A 22,784-nucleotide genomic window follows, 5' to 3' on the forward strand; every position below is an offset into this window, starting at 1 on the left:
CTTGAAAATCTGAACTATTGTAAAGATAGTTCCAGACAAATACACAGGAACAGATACACATATATACACACTGAAAAGGAGGAAATTTCATCATTGAAATACTTGAAGTGGAAACAGAAACCAGTGCTGGGCCTGAGGATAGCTCAGTGGTTTGCCTAGTGGGCATGAAGCTTCGAATTTGAGGTCTGAAAGCTTAACAAAGTGTGTGAGCACCGTGACTGAAGTAGGCAATCATTGACAACAAAATGTGTGATCAAAACTATGTGTGTAATGATCCTCTCTCCAGCTATCATACCACAACAAAAAATGGGAGAATAGTATAAATACATAACAATAACATATATATACACATCATATATATATATATATATATATATATAAAACAAGGTTATAAGAAATGCCCCTCTTTGGATCCTAAAGAGAATATGAGAAGTGACCTATGCGGTTATTTTCTAACTCTAAAACTCTGAGTTATAAGTTTTTACAAATATAAAAAATATGGGACACAGATCTGTTGACATTCCCAAGGCTATGTTTTAGTAAGAAATAAAGAAACTATAAACAGTGTTTTTTATACTGTTTGTTGGGGACAATAACCATCAAAGAATTACGCCACATGATACAGGCAAGCTTAACTCACCTAATGCTGAAGCTAAAGCATATGCGTTTAAGGATTAGAGATCCAGCTCAGTGGTAAAGTGAACACCTTAACTGTTAGAGGCCCCTTATTTGATCCCCAGCATCACACCCCACACCCTCCCTACGCTCCCTACCCCATTTAAAATACGAGTGAACTTACAATCATTAATGGATATTCTTCAAGAGTGAGGTATTCATAGGGCCCCTTCACTTCAACGGTCACTGCCAAAAACAGTGCTCAGAATTATTAAGAATGCAGAAATTAAATAAAAACACTGAATGATTGATGAAATAAATGAAAATTCCATTATGTCATTTAGTTTTAGCCATTTTAATTGTGTGAACATTATATACGTAGAACAAGTGGAAATTCATGAAGTGTTCAAACTGTGTCCCACACATGCCTCTACTACAGCCAGTATCTGAAGTGAAAAACTCCTTAATTTCCATACTCATACTCATATCTTTTAAAGCAGAGACTGATATATTTCTTGTACAAATCCTCCTCTGAGCTGCCCAACTGGAACTACTGTAACAATATATCACTCTAAAAAGTATAGAACTCCATTCCTTCATTGCATGAACTTTATTCTTTCATTCCATTGCTCTTTGTCCTCTCTCTCTCTCTCTAACTTTCTATTTTTTCCTACTTCAATTTTATAGCTATGCTATAATGCCACACTTAGTGCTACCATTAACATATCACTTTTAGAAGGTGCTTAATTATAGTAAAATTAAATAACATAGAACGAGGTATTAACGAGAATTTGAAGGACATATTTTACTTACTAAACTCTAACCTATGACCACTAAGAAAAAAAAACTACTTGGATATGGGGCCAAAGCGATAATACAGGGGGTAGGAATTTGCCTTGCACATGGCTGACCTGGGTTCCATCCCCGGCATCCCATATGGTCCCAGTGGCCTGCCAGGAACAGCCCAGTCAGTCAAGTATCACTGGGCATGGCTCTAGGGCCCCTGGGGGGAAGGGGAAGAGGGAGAGGGAGGGAGAGAGAATGGAAAGGAAGGGATGAGAAGGGGAGGGGAGGGAAGGGAAGGGGGGAGAGGATGGCAGGTGAGGAAGGTCATGGCTCTTGGGTCTGGGATACAGTACAGTCTTTAGGGCACAGCCCAGGTACCTGACCTGTTTTATTCCTGATACCACAAGGTCTCACAACCAATACTAGGTACAGTCCTAGTACCTAGTAGCCCCCTGAGCACTGCTTAGGAGAGGCACTCTCTTTCCCCAAAATAAAAAAATTAATATTCTAACAGAGAAAGATTACAAAAGAAAAGGATGACAAAAACAAACTATAGTAAATTAAGTCAGCTAGGAGTTTATCACAACATTCCAAGTAAGGGATGATGACTCCATGAATACAACAGCAGGAGGGCAAAGGAGAACACAAAGAAATAATTGAGACATTAAAAAATTATCATATCAATATTAAAATTTCCAAGTTTCGACTTGGCAGCCAAGTTTTAATAATGCCTAGTTCATAATACTGACAGTACAAGTCTAACTTAAAAATTTAAAGCAAAATTATGGGGCCAGAGTGATAGCACAGAGGGTAGGGCGCTTGCCTTGCACATGGCCAGCACAGGTTGGATCCAAGCATCCCATATTGTCCCCTGAGCATCACCAGGAATATATTCCTGAATGTTGAGCCAGGAGTAACCCCTGATCACTGCCAGGCATGGCAAAAAAAAAAAAAAAATTACAACAAAATTAAAATTTTAATTTAGTAAATTTAAAATACTAACTCAAAATTTTAAAGGGTGGGGCTGGAGAGATAGTAGAGTGAGTAAGGCACTGACCTGAGTTCAATCCCAGGTACTACATAGGGTCCCCTGAGCACTGCCAAATGTGATCACAGGCAGGTGTGGCACAACCAGGGAAATAATACATGGGGTAAGGCACTTGCTTTGCACATAGCAAACCCTAGTTGGATCAGCACTGTATATGGTACTCCACACACAATCAGGAGTGATTCCTGAGCAGAGTCAGGAGTAAGACGTGGTGCCACCCGGTAAGACCTCCAAATAACCAAAATTATAAAAGCAGGAGAATAAAATGAAAGAAAATGAAATGTATTGTTGGATTACAGTTTGAAGCATTTTAGGTTTAACATCAGGCTGTCCTTTCTCCTCATGCAGAGAGCTTAGTGAGGTTAATTGAATTCGAGGCACACCTAATTCCTCTGTGTTTATCTTTAACCTCCCCTTTGTGTTCTCCTATTCCTGTTAGTCACAAATATCTCCCAATCAGATAATGCTGGTAGATTTGAAGAAAGGGCCACAGGTTAACAACCTATGGGCCCATTCCTTCGTCCACTGGCCAGAAAGACTGTCGTGGCCCCAAATGCACTACGAGATGCCGGTCACCCTGGGATAGTGACACAGACAACTGTGTGTCAGAATTCAGACAATATAATATTTGCAATATGTCAGTGATCATATGAGAAGTGCTACAAACTGCATGTCGGTATATATTTGGTACAAATATATACCTTTAATTTTTCTGCTTTATAATATTTTAAATAAAAATTTCTAATTCTTAAAGCAATTTCTGACTGGTAATGACCACATAGGACACAGATAAATATTAAAACAAATGTTAAAGAGAAACAAAATGAGCTTACTAGTGAAAAGATTATTCAGTGAATTTTCTTTTGTTGATTCCTTTGAGGATGAAATACCAATATGTACAATAAAAATGTATGGTGCATCTTGCCAAGTTTTTAATGGTTCATGCATTACCTAGAGAGGAAAAAGAGGCATCAAATCTACAAATTCTATGAAGTTAGAAACATAACATGAAAAATTTGTACCTAACCTATGACTAAATCCATGGTAGAGTCCTTCACTTTCATTCATTATAACAGTAAAGCACAACAAACATATACACAGGGCATACAATAAAGTAGGTAAATTATGAATTACTAGGAGACTTAACATTTTGCATCTTATTATAGGCAAAAGGTCATATTGAACCTATGTATTAAAAGGAAAACTTCAACTAAAGTCCCAAATTATATGCTTACATCCTAGAGTTACATTCATATACATAACATGAACCAAAGTGGCCCCAAAACAAAACTCAAAAATTATGTAAATCGGGGCTGGAGCGATAGCACAGCGGGTAGGGCGTTTGCCTTGCACGCGGCCGACCCGGGTTCGAATCCCAGCATCCCATATGGTCCCCTGAGCACCGCCAGGAGTAATTCCTGAGTGTAGAACCAGGAGTAACCCCTGTGCATCGCCAGGTGTGACCCAAAAAGCAAAAAAAAAAAAAAAAAAAAAATATGTAAATCACTTTAAAATTTCATACTGATGTAAAAGTAAATTATAAAAAGATGGGCAAAAACTATCAAAATTAACATTTGGTCTACTAGAAATTAGTCACGACAATCCTGTAAGCTGTTTCCTCAGAAAAACAGCTGAATTTCAATAAGAAAAAAAAAACTCTGTGAGGGGGTTTATTCATCCTAATCGTAAGCCCCTCTTCCAAGCACCTTGAAACCCAAATCAACTGCTAGATCTGTCTGGCAGGTGCTGAAAACTCCATTCTCAGAGCATATCTTTTCTATCTCCTGACTCAGAGATCCTTCAGTAGAAAAGACCCTGGATTCAAAGGCACTGTCAAAAACATCAGCAGCAGTTATGACAGATCACAGATGCCGACGTAAGGGTATACAGAGGCTAATTTTTAAAAACTTAAAAGGAAAAATTGGAAATATGTCCACTGAGGTTTTTAAAAACTAAAATATTTTTGGAAACCTAAAAGGCCATGAGTACATGCAGGCTGTCTCGGTATGTGCAGAAGTAGCACATGTCAGAAAGACCTGAGAAGTCTTTATCATTTACCTTTGGCATATCACCTCTGGAAAATCTTAAGGCTTTGGGCATGTAAAAAGCATATTAAGAGATAGTTTTAAATATGAAAGAAGCCAGACACAAGATTACAAATTGTATGAATTCACTTACATAAAATAAAGAACATAGGCAAATCTATAATAACAGAAGAATAGATGCCCATGGCTAGGAAGAAGAATGAGAAAAAAAATACACAACTATTTTTTTGAAGTAAAGATGTTTTGGAAGTAAACAATGGTGGTTAAACATCATGTGAAAATACTAAAAATCACTGTATTATATGCTTTAAAAGGGTAAAATCTAAGAAGTATGTCATAAAAAGTTTAAAATTAAAAACCTTAATTAACTTTGTAAAGTCACAATCCAATATGGAAAACTCTATTCCAATATGGATAACTATCTTAGTTCCTCCTTATTTTTAACTGGTAAACTTTTGAAAGATTGGTTACTGTGAATTATGAAGATTTAAGGCATATTTATAGATTTCAACTTTATTTCAATTTTCTAAACTTTCCTCATTTTATTCTATCACATGATAATGTTAAAATGCAAAGTTTTTTCTTAAAAGCTTCTTATTTAAAGTAGTATTTATGGGCTAATAATTACAAAAACAAAGCAAGGGTGTTAAAACTCCTCTATAGCAGGCTTCTTCAACTTCTGCCACTTGTAATCCCTCTTCACCCGAGAAAGTTTTACACAACCCTAGGTATGAAAGTACATATAATATGTATGCAAGCCAAACACTGATAATAATAAAAAAAATTATCTTAAATGTTTTAGGTTCTAAAACTCTCTATGTGGTCACAACCCATAGCTGAAAAAGTAGGGAATCTAGAGACCATAGTAACATGGAAAAATCTATGAAACACAAAGCATAAAACAAAAATCACTTATAAGACATGCTAACATTTTGATGTGCAACTTTTATTCTTATTTCTTTTTAAATGTTATCATACCAAAATAGCAATTCAATACACAAACATAAGAAAACTGAGAGTTTGTGTTCAATGCTCCCGAATTCCTCAAATACTTACAATTTTATCTCCAGTAAAGGTAGAATTTGTTCCATTCTCTTTAGCCTTTAAGCAGAGACAGAGAGAGAGAGAGAGAGAGAGAGAGAGAGAGAGAGAGAAAATTAATTCAGAAATTTTACTTTGCTCTCAGAAATATCTAACTAGGAAGATAATTACCTCCTGTTTTTCTCCTAAAAGTGGCAAGCGATGCACAGAATCTGCAGTAAAGCTCTATGAAAAAAAGATAAAACTGAAATTAAAGAAAAGTTATCTCAAGATGCACAAAACAGAGCAGAGCATATTAAATATAATATGGCTTTAACAAAGGTATTCAGTTAACCACAATCAAAACTCTACTAGAACCTAAAATAGAAGAAAAAGTATTAAAACGTGTCACTCAATATTTCCTTAAGAATTGGTGGTGGAATATAGTCAGAATCTGGAAACAAGTTGAGTGCTCAGGAACAGATGAATGGATAAAATATGGCACATCTACACTACCATACTATCCTAACCATACTATCCTGCTGTTAGGAAAAATGAAGCCATGAAATTCGCCCATAAATGGATAGTGAAATGAGTCAGAGGAGAGGGACAGATACAAAATGACTACATTCATTTGTGGTATATAAAAATATATATAGTTATAAGACTACTTATTCATGGCCAGGGAAAACAGGGGTTAGGAGGAGGGGTCAATGGTTGGATCTAACCACAAGTGTGTGTGGGGCTGAGGATAGGTAAGATAGAGAAGAGACCGATATGACAATAATAGCTGAAAATGATAAAACGGGACAAGAATTGAGTGTTAAAAAGTAGGTAAAGGGATATTCTTAATAATCTTTCAGTATTAATATTGCAAACCACAAGGCCAATAAAGGGGAGGGAAAGGGGGACAGGGAGGGAGAGTGGAGAGAGAGAGAGAGAGGGAGAGGAAGGGAGGGAGGGAGAGAGAGAGAGAGAGAGAGAGAGAGAGAGAGAGAGAGAGAGAGAGAGAGAGAGAGAGAGAGAGAGAGAGAGAAGAAAAGCACTTGCCATAGAGGCAGGCAGGAGGCAGGCAGGGGGTGGGTGGGGGTGTGAAGGATGGGAACCTGGGGACACTGGTGCTGGGAAATGTACACTGGTGGAGAGATGGGTGTTGGGATACTGTATGACTGAAATCCAATCATGAACAGCTTTATAAGGATCTATCTCTTTGTAAGGATCTTTGGAGGCATAAAAAAGTTAAAAAAAAAAAGATTTGGTGGTGGAGAGATAGTACAGCAGATAAGGTATTTGCCTTCATGCAGCTAACACAATTAAATCCTTAGCGGAATATATGGTACTCTGAGGCGTGGCCAGGAGTGATCACTGAGCAGAGCCAGAAATAAGCCCAGAGCACCACCAAATGTGGCCCAAATACACACCCCAACCCACTAAAAAGAGAATTTTAAAGACTTGGGTCTGGGAACTGCAGCATGAAGGACTGGAGTGAATGCTCTTCCTGTACCACATCCTAGGCTTGATCCCTGGCAATGTATGGCTCACAGAGCACTGCTAAGTGTCTGACCCTGTTGGTCAAATAACTCCAGGTTGAGGAGGTCCCATGCCACCACTCACAAAAGATGTGAAATTCAAACCTTTTGTTTCAAAATGGCAGTAAAATCCAAAAATGTTGACACTTTTGGAGGCATACCAATCAGATATGGCAACAAAAGAATTAAAAATTCTCTTGGGGTGGAGGGATATATTCTTTTTGGGGCCTGGGGCCAAGAATGTGGCTCAGAGACACAGTGTATGCTTTGTATGGTAAGACCTGGCTTCGATCTCCATGGGACAAAAAGTGGAGAGCTTTCTATCTATTTTTTTGGCTTTGGGATATACTCAACAGGAGTCAGAGCTTACTTTTGGCTCTGTGCTCGGGGAAGACTCCTGGTAAAGCTTAATCTTATGTGGTACCTGGGATTGAAATTGAGTGTCAGCTGTATGCAAGACAAGTGCCTAATCCACTGTACTATCTCTCCAGTAGCCAAAATTGGGGTTTAAATGATCCATCAATGGGGGCTAGAGCAATAGCACAGCAGGTAGGGCATTTGCCTTGCACACGGCCAACCCGGGTTCAATCTCCAGCATCCTATATGGTCCCCTGAGCACTGCCAGAAGTAATTCCTGAATGCAGAGCCAGGAGTAACCCCTGTGCATCACTGGGTGTGCCCAAAAAAGCGGAAAAAAAAAAAGAAAGAAAAGAAATGACTAGGACTGTACTTTTTACATGTAAAGATGCATGCTGAAAGTAGACTAGAGACTAAACATGATGGCCACTCAATACCCCTATTGCAAACCACAACATCTAAAAGGAGAGAGAGAGAACAAATTGGAATGCTCTACCACAGAGGTGGAGAGGGGTGGGGGGGATGAATAGGGGGGGCGGGAGAGATACTGGGTTCATAAGTGGTGGAGAATGGACACTGGTGGAGGGATGGGCTCTCGAACATTGCATGAGGGAAAGCAAGCACGAAAATGTGTGAATCTGTAACTGTACCCTCACTGTGACTCACTAATTAAAAAATAAATTATTAAAAAAAGATACTGTATGATTTCACACATCTGTGAAATAAAAGCAAATAAAACATAAAAAAAAATCTTCTCTTTGTTAAAATGAATATGTAAATAGTTAACTCTTCACTTGTTAGAACATGCTTCTAGTTTACTTCTGTCAGAGAATGGGGGAAGTCAACGTTACAAAATAGACAAACATTTCATTTTTCACCTCTTCTACTTCCCTCCAACTATTAAACATTACCTGTGTTTTAAATAGTTCACTGCAGTTCTGGAACAATTTTGACGATGTCTGGTATTTCCCAGACAAGCCTTTTTTGTTTCTAAAAGAGTCCAAATGTGTGCCCTGGTTTCCTGTCTGGAAAAAAAAATAGAGAAAATACACAGAACTTAATTTACCTGCCACAAATAAGATGTTTAGAAAATAAATGATTGCTTGTAGTACAAATCTAGCTTGAAAGTTGCTATTTTAAATATTAATATCAAGTTGGGGCTGGGGAATAGCTCAACGTCTCAAAACCAAGGTGTTCAACCTTCGGTCCATAGATTGGTGCTGTCCACAGGAGTAAAAAAGGTAGAAGGATGTTCTAACACCTTCCTTGCAAAGAGCTGACACCCCTGTGCCACACATGTGCTGTGCTGGCAGCTCTGCTCTTTAACTCTTAGGAGCTCTATTGTCTGTGACCAAGGGCAACCCCTGGCATCCACATGAATGATGCAGAATCCTCTGGGGAGAACTACAACCGGGGTGTGCCAGAACTAAAATTGTACAGTATTGACAAAAGAATAAAAAAATAAAAATAGGGACAGGAGAGATAGTACAGGGTTAAGGCACAGGTGGCTGACCTGGGTTTTAACTCTTACACTAGATATGACCCCCCAAATACCACCAGTAATGACCCCTGGGCTCCCAGCAAAGAACAGCTCTTAAGCACCACTAGGCACAGCCTATGATCCCAATAATAATAAATTAATAGTGTAAGATAAAGATTCTACATAAAAGGGGCTGGAGCGATAGCACAGCGGGGAGGGCGTTTGCCTTGCACGCGGCCGACCCAGGTTCAAATCCCAGCATCCCATATGGTCCCCTGAGCACCGCCAGGAGTAATTCCTGAGTGCAGAGCCAGGAGTAACCCCTGTGCATCGCCGGGTGTGACCCAAAAAGCCAAAAAAAAAAAAAAAAAAAAAAAAGATTCTACATAAAAGTATCCAAGATACTAATATATTAACTCTAAAATAGAGGTTTCTAGTCACCAGTTCACAGAAGTTATCTAGTAATTCTGGACAGTATTTATAAGGTTTTTATACAAGAAAATATATTTACAAAAGTTACATGTGCAAACTAACACTACCAAAAAATAAGTCACACGGTGCTAATAGGCTAAGAAAAAACAAAAAATTGCAGCCACTCACAGTTCACTGTTTATAAGTTTTGTGATTTTTCTCCTACACCTGTTATCATTAATCTTGCCCTCTTTTCTCTAAGGTCCAGTTATACATCTCTGCTACGTGGGAGTCATTTCTGTAACTGTACTGTGCTAATTTAAAATATTTTTTAGATGCTTATTTGTATTACCTATGGACAAAGGAGCTGCCTAGCTTTTGACTAACATATCAGAGGTTTCAAATGTATGAAGGTTTTAAGCATAATTTCAACTGATAAAATAATCAACAAGAGGCTAGAGTTAATAGTACAGTGGATAGGGCGCTTGCCTTGCACCCAGCATCCTATATGGCCCCCCAACACTGCAATGAGTGAGCTCAGAGCAAAAAGACAGGAGTCAGACAGAGCTCCTGTCTGTTTGGGTGTGACCCCAAAACAAAAAATAAATAAGAAAATAACAATATTTTAAAACCATATCTGGAGTTTACACAGATATGGGTTCCTCTGCCGGTTCCTCTGCTGAAACCCTGGAGTTCCTCTGCCGGTTCCTCTGCTGAAACCCTGGAGAGTACTACACCAAGGTATATAAACAAATATGCAGAACCCCTGACATCTCAGCAGTGAAAATGAAATGACAAAGGGACAGTATTTAAAAAACAACTTGACCAGATGATGGAAATTTAAAAAATACAGATTATCTTTGGGAAAAACAATTCAAGAACTCTAGAGAAACTTCAAACCTGAAATGAAAAATGCGTGTAAATTCCATCTTGGAGCCAAAGATTTCTACCATTCAAAGATTATAAGGTATGGAATATTATAGGGGTCCTGATTTTTGTTTTTTGGCCACACCTGGAGTAGCTCAATTCTGAAAGTGTGATCTGTAGATTCTTTCATGAGTCTGAGACCAAAACTGATTATAATTACTATATAGTTAGACACCTTGTTGTAGTGGATAAAATTATTGTCACTTAGCAGGAACAAGGTAGTGGAACCTAATGTACTGGTAGTGACTATACTCATCAGTCTCAAACTTGAAGTTTTTTCCCAAAAAGGATTCCATGGGGCCAGTGCAATAGTACAGCTAGGACATTTGCCTTACACATGGCTGTCTTGGGTTCAATCCCTAGCATCCCATAAAGTCCCCCATTACACTGTCAGGAGTAATTCCTGAGAGGAGCCAGGAGTAAACCCTGAGCATCACCAGGTGTCCAATACTGCACAGTTCCCTGAGCACCACTAGGTGGGGGGAAAAAAAGAGCATCTTTAAGTAGTAAAATTTATTAAATGCTATTAAATCTTGACCTTTACATGACTTTTTTAAATATCGGAGGTATAGTGGGAAATATACAAATATTATACATGTATCTTTTCTCAATAAAATTAAGAGACTGGGATCCAAAGAGCTGAAGTCTAAATAAATTCTGTAATTTTATGTCCCTTACCTTGAAGTCATAGATTTCATTGTAACAGTCAGCACTTTTCAGATACCAGGTTATATTCAAAGATGCATCACATGGTTCTCCGTCAACTATTAAAAAAAAATGTGTGAATAAAAGATAATTTTTAAGCAAAGCATATTTTCTAAACTCTTTTCCTCATATCCCAAATCCCACTGTCTGCTACTAAATATTTATAGACCGTCCTTTTTCCAAACATAAGTTAATGAAGAAATATATGCAAAAATAATTGGATATGAATCATGTAAAGTTTGTGTACTTTCACTGTTATTGTTATTAACAGACAGAGGAGCAGCAAGGGCTGGGCTTGCCAGGCATGCACCTGACCAAGATTCCTACACAGCTCCACATGATCACCCCATCCCAGCATCACCAGGTACGGCCCTGGAGGCCTCTGACACTGCTGAGGTGGTCCAGGTATTCTGGGCCCTTTGGGGCGAGCAGCATTGCATCCTCAAGATGTGCTAAAACGAAAGCCTGGTTGGTCAAGATTCACTGATTCGTGATTACCTCCTGAGGTGTTACCCAACCCTACCCACCCAAGTAAGAGGAGCAGTGAAATACTACTTAACTTTGAAATTATGTAGCCATTCGTATGCTCTAAAATCTGATTTTTGATTCTCATATAACTAATGAACAGAGCACTTAAGTGTACAATAATATACTGACCCCAAAATAATATTGGCCAAAAATAAGAATAAATTACCAAACACCTTCAAAAGGCTACATAAAGATACAAAATTAACATTAGGAATGTCACAAGATAATTTTAAAGGCAGCATAAAGGGCTAGAGTGACCAGTACAGTGGGTAAGGTGCTGATGTTACACACAGTCAACTGGCATTCAATCCCTGGTACTAATACGGTCCCCCAAGCAAAGCCAGGTGTATTTACTGAGCACAAAGTACTTTCGGGTGTGTCCCCAAAAACAAATAGAAGACAGTATAAATAATAATTTCACAGAGGGAAAAAATGTCTGGCTTTTTTTGGGACATCTTGGACATCAAGAATGGACAGAAGGAACTATGAACAGCAAACCTGGGTGGGGATTTTAATAGCAAAGCAGGAGCAGAGAAAACAGAGGTTAAGGTGATTGTCTTGCATGCAGCTGACACTGGGTTGATCCTGGCACCACATGGCCCTTACAAGCACCACTGGGAGTAATCCTAGAACACAAAGCGAGGAGTAGACCCCCAAGAATCTCTGAGTTTGGTCTAACAGCCCCAGACCCAAGCAAAGAAAAAAGAATATTAGATTCTTTTCAAAACCTCAAGAAACCTAGTGAAATCACAAACGCTTCATTTATACATATTAACCATAATAAACATATTAAGCACCATAATCTAGTGTACCAAGCATTAGCCTGAAGAATTGGGATGCACAAATCTGACATGATTGATTTAACAATCTTACCTGGGAGAAGTTAGATATCTACTTTATACAAATATAGCAAAGACAGACACAATGACTGTATTAAGTAACTTTTTTTTTTCAGAGCCAGGGATTCGCCCCAGGGCCTCACAGAGATGTACTTTTGAGTCTTAACAAAAAACAGAGCCTAAGAAAAAAGTTCAACAAGCTAGAAAACAGCTTTTCATGGAGGAGGCCTGGTCTCGAACTCTGATATTGCATGTGGTCCCTCAAGCACTGCCAATGATCATTTGTTAAATGATCAAAAGGATAAGGAACTCTGACTTAAAACTCTGTACTTCCAGTGCCAGAGAGACATTACAGAGGTATGGTGCTTTGCTTACATGAGGCGAAGTCAGGAGCACTACATAAGGTCCTTGGATAACTGCCAGGAGTGATACCTGGGCACAGAGCCAGAAGCAAGTCCTGAGCACAGCTGAGGTGGGTGTGGTCCCCAACCCCACACCCCGAAAAACAATTCTGTACTTTCATAAGGAGAGGTATGTATAGAAGCACAATCTGGATTTTTATCACTCACTGTGAAATGAAGCTGCCCACTATGACTTATTCTCTAAAGTAAAGCCATTTTCAGAAACTTAGAAAGCTTCCTTTCACATACTGAAGAGTATCTGGGCATTCAGACACAGTGCTTTTCCTTCTGGATAGCTTGGTTTTATTCTACATAATCCTTAGTTCCTGATATGTTGAGCTTCCTCTTCCAAAGATACAGGTGGTAAATACTCTTTGTAAACAAAAGATTTACTGAATACATTCATTCAGTACCAAAAGCCAGACAAATCTAGGTTATGTGTTCAATAAATATATAACAAGCACACAAAAGCAAAACTTGGTGGTATCTCTACCACTTAAATGCAGGCAATTAGCCATCATAATTTGTCTGTGTATTTTAAATACAATGAACTAAAAACTAAAATAAAGCCCACATAGTATTCAGAAATTGACGTAAAGAACCTTAGTTATCTACCTAGGTTAGATAGCGCAGGACTATTAAATTTCAAAATTTATGTTAGAATCATACACGCTGGGTTCAACTTCAATGAATGAAAGCACATTACAAGTATTTAAAAAATGTAACTTTAAAGTATAAAGATCACTCCAAAACGCCAATAAGAACTTCGTAATTACAAAACTCACATTTCAGGAAAATAGTGGTATTTTTGAAGAGGATTTTTCCAAAACTAAAATAATTTTTCCCCTGTAAAGATAAAGGGTAGAAAGTTAACATCAAGTGGTTGTAACTGCCGAGACAGTCTGTTACTGGAGTAAAAACCCTAAATTTATAAAATGTCCATGTTTTCTTCAAAAGAAAAAAAAAAAGACATCAGCATCTTTTCTTTTAGTAAGATTCAGTCCCATCTAACCTGCAGGATTTTGCAGTTTGGTTGGACGGAATGGATTCTGGCCTCGGGTGCGAACCACGAAGCTAGTATTCGAGAATGAAGACTGCTAGAAATCCCAACTTCGGGGCTGGAGCGATAGCACGGCGGGTAGGGCGTTTGCCTTGCACGCAGCCGACCCGGATTCCATTCCCAGCATCCCATATGGTCCCCCGAGCACTGCCAGGAGCAATTCCTGAGTGCAAAGCCAGGAGTAACCCCTGAGCATTGCCGGGTGTGACCCAAAGAAAAAAAAAAAAGAAATCCCAACTTCAATCCTCAATGCCTGACAACTTCCTTCACCAGTTCATTTCCTTACTCTTCCAAGAAACTACTTTGCAAGTTGGTAGCCAGCTCTAAGTAGAAACCGATTTGGGGGGTAAGTGAATGCCCACAACAACCTAAGAGTCTTATTAAATAAACAGAGCGGGCCAGAGTAGAGCTCAAATCACATTTGGAAACTGCAAGCACTGAGCAGAGAAGAGCAAGAACGGGCGGCTGGGGCTAGCGCAGGGCTAGGGGGCGTCTCAACACTGGCCGCCTCCCATGGACTTGTCCGTGCACAGCAAAGCAGGTCCAAATCACTGTCCAAAAAGACAGGCTGGCTCTAACCTGGCAACGCTGTGGCATCCCCTTTCTTCCCGTTATGGCCATTCTCAGGTTAAGACCGTACAGGTCTTAAGCGCCGACGCTCCTTTGTGGCAGGGCAAAGCTTGGAATAACCCCTTCCACGTTCTAAACCAAAAAGAAACCAACCCACTTGGGAAGCATAAATGCTTCCTAACGAAAAAGTGAGGCGGCATTTGCAAACTCGGAAAGAACGGTCCTTCCCGCTGTATTCTTGAAACCTGAGCTGAAAGAGAAGCCGCTCTGCACCTGCACGTCAGGTTTATAAGCCTCTTCTCGGGCTCTGCGAACAACCCCACTGCAGCAGCCCGCTCCGCTCCAGACGCTGCCCCCCGACTTTCCCGGCTCAAACTGCCCCTATACAGAAGCAGCAGGGGATTCCCCGTCCCCGAAGGAGGATCCGGGTTTCGCGGCAACGCGGACGCGGGCGGCAATCCCGCCCCCGCCCGGGGAAGCAGGCTTGAGCGGAACCTTCATGGACCCCTAAGGCTGCCGTAGCCCCACCTCCTCAGCCCTCAGGGCTGCTGCTCCCGAAGTGAACACTCACCGACGACAGCGGAATGTGCCACTTGGACCGGTAAGCGGCTGCGACGGGCGCCGGCCCGATACTGAAAAATGACAGTGGAGACGGCGGAGGCCCCAGAAGCAGAAGGATGACAGGCAGCACCTGAAGCCACGCAGCCGTCGCCATCTTCACAGCCCTGAAATGCCTACCGAAAGCATTTCACCTTCTTCCGGTTCAGCCCGCCCTCTTCCGGCTCTGCTCGGGGGGCGGGCCGACGGGGCCTCGAAACCTCGCGGGGCTTGTTTGTTTTGCGACGCAGCAGCCCCGCCCTTAGTCGTCACTGCTGGCGCGGCTTCGAGCTTCCTGCGCAGGCGTCGTCCTGTCAGAACCGTGTCACCTTGCAGCGTTGGCGTGGTCACCCAAAGACACCCTCGCCCTAGGTCATTTATTTATTCGCTCGTCCAGTCTCTAAAGGGCTTGGCAAACCAGACATGCACCTGGCTTTTTCATTCGGCTTCTCGCTCCCGTTCGCCTCAGTGTGCTTCATCCTTTGTAAATCCCAGTCAGAAGCCGGAGTAACTGTCCTGGGATAAGGCGGAACTTTTAACTACCCGCTCAGCGTCCCGTAGTGAGTTCTTGGATTCTGGAGGTATTTAAACAAAAAATGGCGTTTGGCAGTGATGGCCAGCGATTCCTAAACTGAATCCCGTCACAGATAACCTCCCTTTAGCCCTAAAAAAGTATAAGATGACTGGGAGTCTGATCGGAGAACAAAGTTCCACAAAAACCCGGCTGGCACTTCCTACTGAAAACTGAAAGTGCAAGGAAGGAGTGGCTCCGTTTTCAAAATAGGTGCCCGACCTGTCTGAGATGAGCCTTCAGAATCTTCACCCCGGCTAGTCTGGCAGGCCGTCTGCGAACTTCCTTGTTCCCTTGCAACGGCTCTTTGCCTCGCTGCATCCCGCTCTGCAAAGACAACTCCACTTCCTAAGGAAAGCAAGTGTCCACTCAGCCACTAATTCACAAAGCAAATCCCTGTAGAAATTCTGCTGTGGTCGGGGCCTGGAAGTCCCAGGAGCAAGAGTCAGTTTGTCACTACTTGGGACCTGTAGGGGATCCCATTTCCCAGAAACTTGACTCCCTACTGTGTGCTGTGTTAGTTAGAAGTAAACAAAGACAGTCAAACATCATTCAAAAGAGTGTGTCGGGATCTTCGCTGGGAGTACGACCAGTGAAGTGACTGGGAAGCCATGGCAGCAGATGAGAAAGAGGAAATAAGGTAAAAGTTCCTTGGCTCGGCAGGGACCTCGGAGGGCGGGGAGGTGAGATCTGGGAGTAACTGGAAGCAACGAAGATTTCGTGTTTGATTTTTTTTTTTTTTTGCATGTTGGTGTTGCACACAATTGGGTTTTATCTTGATTTCCGGTGCTTTCGTTGATATTAATAGTAAATTCCTCATACAGTAATTTTATGATGCTTTTAAAATTTTTTCACTAATCACCTCACTCCGGACTGGAGTCAAAGCACAGCGGGTAGGGTGTTTGCCTTGCATGCGGCCAACCCGGGTTTGGTTCCTCTGTCCTTCTCGGAGAACCCGGCAAGCTACTGAGAGTATCCCACCGGCAAGGCAGAACCTGGCAAGCTACCCGTGGCGTATTCAATATGCCAAAAACAGTAATAAGTCTCACAATGGAGACGTTACTGGGGTCTGAACAACGAGAGGACAATGCTACAGTGCTACCCACCTCACCCCAGTGACTTTTATTTTCCACTTCATGATGCTTTTTTTAAAAAGTCAGGGAATAGCTATGATTCTAAATCTTAACATTTGTGAGTTCCAAATTCAGCTATATCCATCTTTTCCTGTATCACTGTAGAACTCATCTCTCAAAGCACAAAAGAATAAAACACAGATTTTTCTGACCTTTGCACACTTGTTTAGAAGAAACCATGACAAAGATTGAGTCCAGAAGAAATTTTATTATTTTCATGATAAACCTCTGGGTTTTTTTAGTGTGGGTAAATCCATTTGGGCTTGTTTTCATTATATTTTGAAATTGCTATTCAGCTATAACTGTCTACGTAAATACTGGACTGACTACTGCTATATTCAGCAACATCTCTGCATAAAAAACAATGCTTTTTTTTTTGCTTTTTTTGGGTCACACCCAGCGATGCTCAAGGGTTACTCCTGGCTTTGCACTCAGGAATTACTCCTGGCGGTGCTTGGGGGACCATATGCAATGCTGGGGATTGAACCCGGGTTGGCCACGTGCAAGGCAAACGCCCTACCCGCTGTGCTATCTCTCCGGACCCTCAATGCTTTTTTCTTTTTTTATAGTTGCTGGCTGTTGCAATTATATTTATGCCACTTGAATTATTTAACCACATAATGCAAGTGGCAGTTACCTACATCTTGTTAACATTCTGTTCTAGAAACATCTTCTAGAAACATTTTTGAAATACTGGGCCTTTGATTGTCACAATTGTCTTTAAAAAGCGAAAGCTTTTTACTTCTATATGTTTCTATTCCTATTTTGACACCTTCCACATGCATTTTTTTTTTTTTTTTTGCTTTTGGGTCACACCCGGCGACACACAGGGGTTACTCCTGGCTTTGCACTCAGGAATTACTCCTGGCGGTGCTCAGGGGACCATATGAGATTCTGGGATTCAAACCCGGGTTGGCCGAGTGCAAGGCAAACGCCCTACCCGCTATGCTATGGCTCCAGCCCTCCACATGCATCTTTTAAAGCAATTTTAAGGTTGATTGTGATTGTTGATTCAAAAATCATAGAAAGCTGATGCAATTGTTCTTCAGAACCCAGCACGGCACTGTCGCACTGTAGTTCCGTTGTTCATCGATCTGCTCAAGCGGGCACCAGTAACATCCCCATTGTGAGACTTGTTACTGTTTTTGGCATATTGAATAAGCCACGGCTAGCTTGCCAGGCTCTGCCATGCAGGCTGGATACGCTCGGTAGCTTGCTGGGCTCTCCAAAAGGACGGAGGAATCAAACCCGGGTCGGCCGCGTGCAAGGCAAACACCCTACCTGCTGTGTGCTATCGCTCCAGTCCAGCCCAGCACTAAATAAAATTATTGTAAAAATGTTTATTAAATAAATAAATAGTGTGAGTTGTTTTTGTTTAATTTGAAACAGCTTTTTTTTTTTTTGCTCCTTTACATTTTATTGTCACCATAGCCTTCCATCATTGTTTTCTTAGAACCGTTCCTCATAAGTGGCAGTGCCCTTTATGAGTTACCATCAGATTACCCCAGAATGTTCTGTTGTTTTCCTTGGGTGATTTATACAGCATGTCACTCTGCAGCACACGTGTTGTCAGCTTCTATTGTGGCAGTGATACAAGTTTTGCATTGCAGAGGTATTCACCATGTCCATATATTGGCAAGAAGGTATAAAAATCGGATTCACAAACCCTGTGTAAATTTTGTAAAATGTCTTTTTTTAGTGTTGAAGATGAAGCTGTTGATAAAAGCATTTTCAAAAACTGCAGCAACATTGCTTTTTACAGGTAAGTAAAGGAAATAATTTCTGAGTGATTTAAAATATTTCTAACAGTATTTCAAAATAGATGTTTATTTTTTGAAAGCAGATAGACTTTATGAAGAAGGAATCAGTTAGAGTCTAGGGATTTAGCTCAGTGATAGAATACATATCTAGGGATTTAGCTCAGTGGTTTAGTGCATGTATTGTGCTGGGTTTGTCTTCAGCACAACAGAAAGAAAAATAAAATTAGAGCCCTTTTTAAAAAATTACCAGAAAATTTATTTATAGGTCAGAGAGAAAGTTGGATCTTTAAGGCATATGTCTTGCTTTCAGCAGACCCTGATTTAATCCTTGTACCACATGGTCCTCCAAGCATCACCAGATGTAGCACAAAGCCCCCAACCATCACTAGGAATGATCCTGGAGGTTCTGTGTACCATGAAAGTGGCCTGGGTAATTTCTATCATTGCAGGGTCTGAATGTCACAACCAGAAGATGTCTGGTCTATGTGTATCCTCGGGAAGAAATTTGTGGGGGCTATAAAGGCAGCAGACATAGTGTTTATTAAGTCTAAAACACCCTCAGAGCAGGAAGGTGAGGGTCTAGGCAAATTATCCACAGTAGTCTCCCTTTTTTATATTCTCTTTTACTGCTGACTTTAACAATCCCACCAAAAAGGGCAGTGACTTGCTCATATGTTAATTTTTCTGGGGAAAATCTGACATTTTCTTAGAATGGAGCAAGCTGTTAGACAAGCTCTTTCCAAGACCGCTAAGAGGTTAACTTTGAAACCACAGCAGAACTAGCTCTTGCTTTTGATTGACATGTGTTTCAGCATCTGTTCTTGCATATCTTGGATATCTCCATTCTTGGTAAAGCATTTTTTTCCTGGCAGCCCTAGGTGTGAAAGCTCTCAGTACTCTCCCTGTCAGCCTTTGTTGCTTGTTGAAAGTCCCCCTTACTCCCTGCACTTGCCAGACAATGAAATCTGTCAGCTCCAACCATGGAGTCCGACAAATCCTTTTTCTCTCCCTCCTCCACAGCCCATTTTGTTGTCTATTTTCCCTGCCTTTCAGGAGCTAAACCCATCTTTGGACCCTTGCAGTAAACTGCTGACCTGACTGACTAAGACTCATTGTGAGGGAGTAGAGAATTTATCAGACAAGAGATAGTTACCCTTAATTTTATATACTAATCTCTGTAATTTTGTTTAATTAACAGGTATTTTATTTTTAAAGTTAAAGTATTTTAAAACTAATGTTGAAAGGACTTTAGTATGTGATATTAGGGATTTAAGCCCAGAGCCTCATTCATAAGAGGTTTATGCCCTTCCTCAGAGCCACATCTCCAGCCCCCTTAATGTTAAATGTCTTTGAACAGATTGCAATTTTATGATGTTAAAAAATCAAGTAATAGTTAAAAGTGTTACTCTCATTTCTGTCTTTTCCAACCCATTTCACAGCTTGTCACTATAAGTAACCATATTTATTAAGTGATTATTTACCCGTGCAATATTTCCTTTCATAACTGCATATATTATGTAACCAATTTTCTTATACCAGGTAATTTTCTATATAAGCTGCAGTGAACCTCTTTTCTGGTTTGTAATTCGTTGTACATATGAATGCATTGAAATTGTTCTCTCTTTTTTTTTTATATCTATACATTATTCAATTGTGTGGGTGTATTATAATTTACATATCTTTTTCTTATTGCTAAACCCTTTTTTTTTTCTTTTTGGGTCACAGCCAGCGATACTCAGGGGTTACTCCTGGATCTGTATTCAGGAATTACTCCTGACAATGCTCAGGGAACCATATGGGCTGCCAGAGATTAGTCAGCTGCATGCAAGGCAAATGCCCTACCTACTATACAAGTGCTCTGGGCCCACCCTTTGTTTTTTTCTAGTCTTTTGCTTTATAATAATACCAGCACATAAGCTATATAATACATATAAAATTTTCTGTACACTAATATGTATTTATAGGTTAAATTTTCAAGAATGGGATTATTGAACTAAAGAGCAAATGGTTATGAAATTCCAACTTTACTTGATAGCCCTCAATAAGGATTATATAATTATGTAATCTCACTATATTACTATATGATATTGGCTATTTCCCCAGAATACTAACACACAGAGTCTTAGAGGGAAATCTTTAATAAATTTCCATCACCTTATTAAACCACTAGATTATATTGACTCTCCACAAGAACTTACTTTATTTCTATTATACATTTCATGCAAAGAGTGAGGGAAATTCATTAGCTCATATATGTCATCCATAAAAACTATTCCACATTTTCAATAAATTTTCAAATAGATAAATGGAATTTTCAATAAAGAGAACAAAATACCATCCTTGAGCAGTGTTACATTGAACAATTTTATTAGTTTCTTTTTATTATTACTAATTTTATTAGCACTCTGAAAATAGTACTCCTGTTAGTATTTTATTAGAGTACTAATGATATGTGTGCTCTATTCACTTATTAGCATAGGAAATTTTATTGACATCCACATTGTAATAGAGTCTCTTAGGTCTGGGCACCTAATTCTTAGGTCATCTGTCTGCTTTGTATCTGTAGACGTCAGAAACTCTGGCAGTCCAGGAAGTCCACTTACCGGGCATCACTAGAATCAGTCACAACAGGCAAAGACTGCACCAGGTTCCAAATTAACAGTGAAACAATGAAGGTAAGATCAAAGAATTTTCCAGTGAATTTATTTCCTTATTAATTTTGGTTCAGTTAAGTAAATTTACAAGGGCTAATTAAGGCTACATATAAAATATAGTAAAAATAGGTAAAATACATGTAAAAATAAACTGGGGGGCAGGTAGTGGGCCATACCCAGGAGTTATTCCTGCGTGTAGAGCCAGGAGTTAACCCCTCTGTATCGCCGTGTGTGACCCAAAAAAAGCTAAAAAAAATTATCCCAAGTTTCCAATAAGGATATTGAAGTCTAAAAATTCACTTGATCAAAGTCACACTACTAGTAAACCATAATTTTCATTTACTTCTGTTGCCTGTCAAGCAACTGTACTCTTTCTGTCACTATTACACATATGCTACAGTGTTTGGAATCTGAAAACATGCAGATTCACTGCATATTCAAACCGAAGCCTGCAGGTGAGCAGGAAGAAAGTAAAAAAGACTATGTAGTTAAAAACTACGTCACAAATATTCCTGAGTGCAGAGCCAGGAGTAACCCCTGTGAATTGCTGGGTAAAACCCCCCCAAAAAAAAGAATAAGAGTTTTGGTGTTGAAACCACAATGACTTTAGAACAGTGAAAGATAAATAGATGATTATTTGCTTGTGAAGTAGCTCAGAAGATGGAATATTTGTTATCATCATCATCTCATTGATCATACATATATTTTTTTTAATTTTTAGGTTACACCCGGCAATGCACAGGGGTTACTCCTGTGCTATCGCTCCAGTCCCAAAACTCTTATTCTGAATATATGTCATAGTTTGTCATAGGCACAGTGACCATACATTTATGACTCTCAACCAGTAGAATTATGAACATTTGAACATTAACAGAGCCATCTAACATATGAAAAAGTATTTCTACCATAGGTCTAGCCAAGCAAGTACATACATAGGCCAAGGAGCTTTTTTTCCTTTATGGTTGTCATTATTCTCCAGTTTTATTGCCTATAATAATTTTAAAATAGTTTTCTAATCATTTTAATTTTTCTGTGTAAGGCAATGAACATTATTTCTCCCCAAAAAAGCCCTCTAAATGTTAAACTCTAAAACTGGAGAAAGATGATGAAGTTAATTCTATGTGTCTGTTTCCAGAGTCCTCTCATAGCTGAACTTTATGGTATAGAGGGGAATATTTTCAGGCTTAAAATCAATGAAGAGACTCCCCTGAAACCTAGGTATGAAGTTTCTGATGTCCTCACAAGCAAGCTGAGTACTATAAGGTAAGCCAAAAGGACAAGGTGTGTCCCAAGCGCTCAGGCACACACATGTATTCTGTGAAAGGAATCAAATTGCCTCACCCATGCTATGCAAGTGGTCTACTGCTGAGACACATCCCAGTCCCTCAATATATCTGTTATCATGCCTTGAGTAGTGGATTTTGTATATGCCTCACATTTTATTTATCCAAAACTACATTCACTTACAGAATTGGCAGTGAGGACCTGGTTATCATTAGAGAATGAGATTAGTATTATGCTGAATTATACCCCTACCCCTGCCACCCTGTTCCATATGTTGAAGGTCAAATCCCTTGAACTAAACTATGTGAGTATCTAGTGTTTTGAGTGCTCAGTTGAGCTCAGGACTGACTTCTGGCTCTGTGCTCAGAGGTCGCTTCTGGTGGGACTCAGGGGATAATATGGGATGCTGGGGATCAAACCTGGGTCATATAAATACATCCATTTTGTTTGTATTTGTTCTGTTT

General features: G+C 40.0%; 2 protein-coding genes across 4 annotated transcripts in view; one reads left to right on the forward strand and one right to left on the reverse strand.

Moving 5' to 3' along the window:
- TMEM87A (transmembrane protein 87A) overlaps positions 1 to 15,115 on the reverse strand; it is a 33,820-nt gene extending 18,705 nt beyond the window's left edge. Inside the window, exons 1-8 of one of the 2 annotated variants that reach the window (XM_055131270.1) lie at positions 14,893 to 15,115; positions 13,477 to 13,537; positions 10,897 to 10,982; positions 8,312 to 8,425; positions 5,707 to 5,760; positions 5,551 to 5,595; positions 3,283 to 3,400; positions 800 to 861 (exon numbers count right to left, since the gene is read on the reverse strand). In XM_055131270.1, the coding sequence (XP_054987245.1) occupies positions 800 to 861; positions 3,283 to 3,400; positions 5,551 to 5,595; positions 5,707 to 5,760; positions 8,312 to 8,425; positions 10,897 to 10,982; positions 13,477 to 13,537; positions 14,893 to 15,036 (684 nt within the window). In that variant the 5' untranslated portion in view covers positions 15,037 to 15,115. The remainder of the gene's footprint in view (positions 1 to 799; positions 862 to 3,282; positions 3,401 to 5,550; positions 5,596 to 5,706; positions 5,761 to 8,311; positions 8,426 to 10,896; positions 10,983 to 13,476; positions 13,538 to 14,892) is intronic. The other variant, XM_055131271.1, reaches the window with a different exon arrangement.
- A 32-nt stretch (positions 15,116 to 15,147) lies between these two features.
- The window catches only part of GANC (glucosidase alpha, neutral C), a 75,069-nt gene continuing 67,432 nt past the window's right edge, over positions 15,148 to 22,784 (forward strand). For both annotated transcript variants that reach the window (XR_008629198.1, XM_055131269.1), the window contains exons 1-4: positions 15,148 to 16,129; positions 18,322 to 18,384; positions 20,949 to 21,057; positions 22,172 to 22,299. Coding sequence is in view for 1 of the 2 variants with exons in the window: in XM_055131269.1 (XP_054987244.1) it covers positions 16,101 to 16,129; positions 18,322 to 18,384; positions 20,949 to 21,057; positions 22,172 to 22,299 (329 nt within the window). In the remaining variant the exon portion in view is untranslated. The remainder of the gene's footprint in view (positions 16,130 to 18,321; positions 18,385 to 20,948; positions 21,058 to 22,171; positions 22,300 to 22,784) is intronic.

The sequence above is a fragment of the Sorex araneus genome, chromosome 3 (assembly GCF_027595985.1).
Source record: "Sorex araneus isolate mSorAra2 chromosome 3, mSorAra2.pri, whole genome shotgun sequence".
Lineage (NCBI taxonomy): Eukaryota > Metazoa > Chordata > Mammalia > Eulipotyphla > Soricidae > Sorex > Sorex araneus.